Here is a 4,754-nt window from a genome sequence, read left to right on the forward strand (position 1 = left end):
CACACGATCCAGGGATGAGGAAGTAGGGATGAGGAAGTGTGCATCTCGGGCTGGGTGGGGATGCGGGACGTGCTTCTTTCTCACACAACTAGTATCTCTCTAATATTTGGGGGATAGTCTTAAATTGGTCACACATAGCCGGGCACCGTGGCTCACGCCTGTAATCCAAGCACTTTGGGAGGCTGAGGTGGGCGGATCTCGAGGTCAGGAGATCAAGACCATCCTGGCCAACATGGTGAAACCCCATCTCTACTAAAAAAATACAGAAATTGGCTGGGCGTGGTGTAATCCCAGCTACTCAGGAGGCTGAGGCAGGAGAACCGCTTGAACCAGGGAGCCAGAGGTTGCAATGAGCCGAGATGGCGCCACTGCACTCCAGCCTGGCCACAGAGTGAGACGCCATCTCAAAAATAAGTAAAAATAAATAAATAAATAAATAGGTCACACATAAAGTTTTTGAAGAAAGTTAAACGTTTGAACTGAAACGGTGCCATGTGGAAACGTCTAGCATTGCAGGTGATGCCCTGCAGGCCTTCGCACGTGCTTTGCTTTCTGATTTTTTCTCTCTCTGAGCTGGGGCTGAGTCCCTGTCACTTTCAGTCCTCCCTGTAACTTGTTGTTTATGTGTTTGCCAAGTGACCCGAAGATTTGGGCCTCAGTCCGAGGACCCATGTTATCCTGGGCCACACTCTCGGATGCCCCAGGACTGTCTCGCCCTCATTGCCTGCAGAAGCTGCAGGGATTTTGCAGAGAATATATAAAAAGAAACAGTTTTGGCTGGGCACAGTGGCTTGCGCCTGTAATCACTGCACTTTGGGAGGCCGAGGTGGGTGGATCATTTGAGGCCAGTAGTTCAAGACCAGCTTGGCCAACATGGTAAAACCCCACTTCTACCAAAAATAGAAAAATTAGCTGGGCGTGGTGGCAGGTGCCTGTAGTCCCAGCTCCTCGGGAGGCTGAGGCAGGAGAATCACTTGAACCCAAGAGGCAGAGGTTGCAGTGAACTGAGATCGCACCACTGCACTCCAACCTGGGCGACAGAGCGAGACTCTGTCTCAAAAAAAAGGAAAAGAAACGTAATAGGAACATGGGAAAATCTGCTTTTTTCCCCTTAAACGATTTATTCTTTACAGTTTCACGTTTATGCCTTTGACAAAATCAGAAACCCATGTTTCAAGACTGTCATGTTCAGACCATCAACTTAGACCAGTGAAATCTGAATAATACAGACTCGGCACGATGATCTTCGAGAAATCATCTACTACGTCCGTGGAGAACCCAGTGAAAGGGTCGCCGGTGAAAAGGTACCTGTTTAATCAAGCAAGTCCGGGGTACCCCAGGTCGCTGCAGCCAGCTCCTTAATTAAAGCTCACCAGGGCCAGCTGTCTCCCATGCAGCTGCAGCGTGTTTAATTGGCAGGTGGACTCCGTCCGTGGGCTGCTCCTCCACAGGTGAAGTGAAAACGGGAGGTCCTGGGTGAAAATGCAGGTTCTGTTCATCCTCAGAGGGTGGTAAGTGGGCAGACTAGAGCGTGAAGCCAAAGGCACTTCGTAAAGTGCTTTCCACGAAAGACCAAAAATAAGGTACGTTCATTGTGGGAAGAAATTTCATAGCTGCTATTTTAGAGAGCTCAGAGAGCAAAGAGAGACGGAAAGCCTCACAAAATCCCCATGAAATCCTCCCTTGGCTCGGTGATTCTTTGCATCTTAGTTACTGTTTCTTCTCCAAATACCTCTGCTCTGGACTGGAAGAGAGCTGGGCATTTGTTAACCTCTTGCTTTGCTCGGCAACGGACGGGCCATGAAACCAGCTGGCTGCTTCCGCTGGAGGACACCGCTGGGTCCGTGCTGGAAGCCTCCTGGCTCGGTCGTCTTCCATTTGTAACAAGGAGATCGATTTTAGTGAACTTAATCTTCACGATGCTTCTGGAAGAACAGCTGTGATGGATCACTCCTCTGTTATCATGAATTTGTGGTGCTCTCGGTACACACACTATGCCCTTTTACAAACGGTTTAATTAGTGGTGTGGCCTGTCACACGGTGCCACAAGGCTCTTGTGTACCTGACTGCTGTTTACAAGTCTTATGACCTAGTGAGGGAGCAGACTATTCTGCCAAATGCCATCGTTACTAGGACAAAGGACAGTCACCTGGTGAGGAGCTGCCATCAGGCCACATTTTCACAGAGGGTGACTCCCGCAAAGGCCCTACACTTTGATGTCCTCCCCGTCTCCTGCAGCTCCTTAGGCTAAGAACTCACTTTAATTTCTGAATTCTCCCTTTTTAAAGACCACATAAATTTACCTCTGGGACAGTTAGACGTGCACAAATGCACCATATGTTTAAAGATCACCAAAGAGGAGAGAAAAGGGGATTCCTTAGTCTGGAGAACAAAAACTGGTGAGCTGTGATTTAAATAAAACGAGCATTGTTAAAATCAGGTTGTGCTCAGAAGTCCAAATTGAGACTTCTTGAGAAACTGGATCCGACAAACAAAAAATGTTCATTCGTACCTGCAGCAGGAGGCTGGAGCTGAGACGTGGGCATCCCTGCAGCTGGGGCCTGTGCTCCCAGGCACTCATGGCATCTCTGGCTGGTTCACTTCTCCCTGGTTCAGACAGATCAGGAGTGGAAACATCTGAATGTGTTCAAGGAGGAGGTAAGTTTTGGGGGGAAAACTGTCAGAAAGTGGATGAGGGCTGGGTGCAGTGGTTCATGCCTGTAATCCTAGCACTTTGGGAGGCTGAGGAGGGAGAACTGTTGCTTGAACCCAGGAATTTGAGACTACTCTGCACAACGTAGTGAAACCCCATCTCTACAGGGGGAAAAAAAAAAAAAGAACAACTGGGCATGGTGGCGTGCACCTGTGGTCCCAGCTACTCGGGAGACTTAGGTGGGAGGATCACTTGAGCCCAGGAGGTTAAGGCTGCAGTGAGCCGTCATTGCACCACTGCACTCCAGCCGGGGCGACAGAGCGAGACCCTGTCTCAAAAAAAAAAAAGAAAAGAAAGAAGGTAGGGACTAGCAGTGAGCCCCAGGTCAGGGGCCCTGGCTCTTGCCCTGTTGGGGCTATTTACCAAATCCAGTCACTACTTTCCTCAGGTTTTTCTTCTATCAGAGGAGAAGATTTTGTGTATTCAGCAATAGATTCCACGCTTAGTGGATGGCACTCATGAGCTTTCTAGGGCTTTCTACCCCCAAAATAAAGGCTAGATGATTTCTAACACCAGAGATTGGTTGTTTTACCTGTCTGGGGACATGTACAAGGAGTTGAACAGTGGTTCCTTGGTGGTGATTCAGACTGGAGGTGAATCCCAGCTCTGTGGTTGGCCAGCTGTATGACCTTGAGCAAATTCTCATGTGGGTTCAAATCCTGGGCCACTGTGAATAGGAGGCACAATCCCCTGTGGTCCCAGTGAAGAAAAGCCAGGTAGAGGAGAGTGGCCAACCTGAGTAAATAACCTTTAGAAATATAAATGGAATAGACTAACGTCTTATTTATTAAGCATCACATGTTTAATAGCAGCTGTATAAAATAATATGATTTTGGAAAGATTGGTTTATGCCATTTTTATTGCATCCTAATTGTTCACTTGGATTTTCAGGTTGTCATCATTAGCACTACTTTTTTATTTTTGAGACAGAGTCTCGCTCTGTCGCCCAGGCTGGAGTGCAGTGGCTCGATCTTGTCTCACTGCAACCTCCACCTCCTGGATTTAAGTGATTCTCCTGCCTCAGCCTCCCAGTAGCTGGGATTACAGGCATGCACCACCATGCCAGGCTAATTTTTGTATTTTTAGTAGAGACGGGGTTTCACCATGTTTTCCAGGCTCGTCTTGAACTCCTGACCTCAAGTGATCCACTTGCCTCAGCCTCCCAAAGTGCTGGGATTACAGGCATGTGCCACTGTGCCCAGTCTAGAGCCACTTTTAATTAAGAGTCCTCAGCAGTTACTCAGATAGCAGGCATCTTCTCTTCTGCCTGAGTGGTTTGAGATGTGGCATGTTTTGAAACCAGTTATGATGCTGTCTCTGAAATTTTCTCTTGAGCCATCAGTGCCCGTTTATAAATATGAAGATAGCTGATGACCTTCACAACGATACCTTTTTTTTTTTTTTTTGAGACGGAGATTCACTCTTATTGCCTAGGCTGGAGTGTAATAGCACAATCTCAGTTCACCGCAACCTCCGCCTCCCAGGTTTAAGCGATTCTCCTGCTTCAGCGTCCCAAGTAGCTGGGATCACAGGCGTGCAGCACCACGTCCAGCTAATGTTGTATTCTTTTAGTAGAGACTGGGTTTTTCCATGTTGGTCAGGCTGTCTCAAACTCCTGACCTCAGGTGATCCCCCTACCTCGGTCTCCCAAAGTGCTGGGATAGGGATGGCTTTTTAAAGCTTGTCTTCAGCATCCAACATTCAAAACTCAGTAATAAAAACTGCATATAAATAATTGCTGGCTGGGTGCGGTGGCTCACACCTGTAATACCAGCACTTTGGGAGGCTGAGGTGGGCAGATCATGAGGTCAGGAGATCGAGACCATCCTGGCTAACACGACGAAACCCCATTTCTACTAAAAATACAAAAAATTAGCTGGGCGTGGTGGTAGGCACCTGTAGTCCCAGCTACTCGGGAGGCAGAGGCAGGAGAATGGCGTGAACCCAGGAGGCGGAGCTTGCAGTAAGCCAAGATCACACCACTGCACTCCAGCCTGCGCAACAAAGCGAGACTCCATCTCAAAAAAACCACAAAAAAAAT

General features: G+C 48.2%; 1 protein-coding gene across 1 annotated transcript in view; it reads left to right on the forward strand.

The window, feature by feature from the left end:
* Positions 1–2,198: 2,198 nt before the first annotated feature.
* The window catches only part of PARVB (parvin, beta), a 182,665-nt gene continuing 180,109 nt past the window's right edge, over positions 2,199–4,754 (forward strand). The window contains exons 1-2 of the mRNA XM_011984015.1: positions 2,199–2,399; positions 2,519–2,658. Coding sequence (XP_011839405.1) covers positions 2,329–2,399; positions 2,519–2,658 — 211 coding nt within the window. The 5' untranslated portion in view covers positions 2,199–2,328. The remainder of the gene's footprint in view (positions 2,400–2,518; positions 2,659–4,754) is intronic.

The sequence above is a fragment of the Mandrillus leucophaeus genome, unplaced genomic scaffold (assembly GCF_000951045.1).
Source record: "Mandrillus leucophaeus isolate KB7577 unplaced genomic scaffold, Mleu.le_1.0 Scaffold26, whole genome shotgun sequence".
NCBI classification, from domain to species: Eukaryota; Metazoa; Chordata; class Mammalia; order Primates; family Cercopithecidae; genus Mandrillus; species Mandrillus leucophaeus.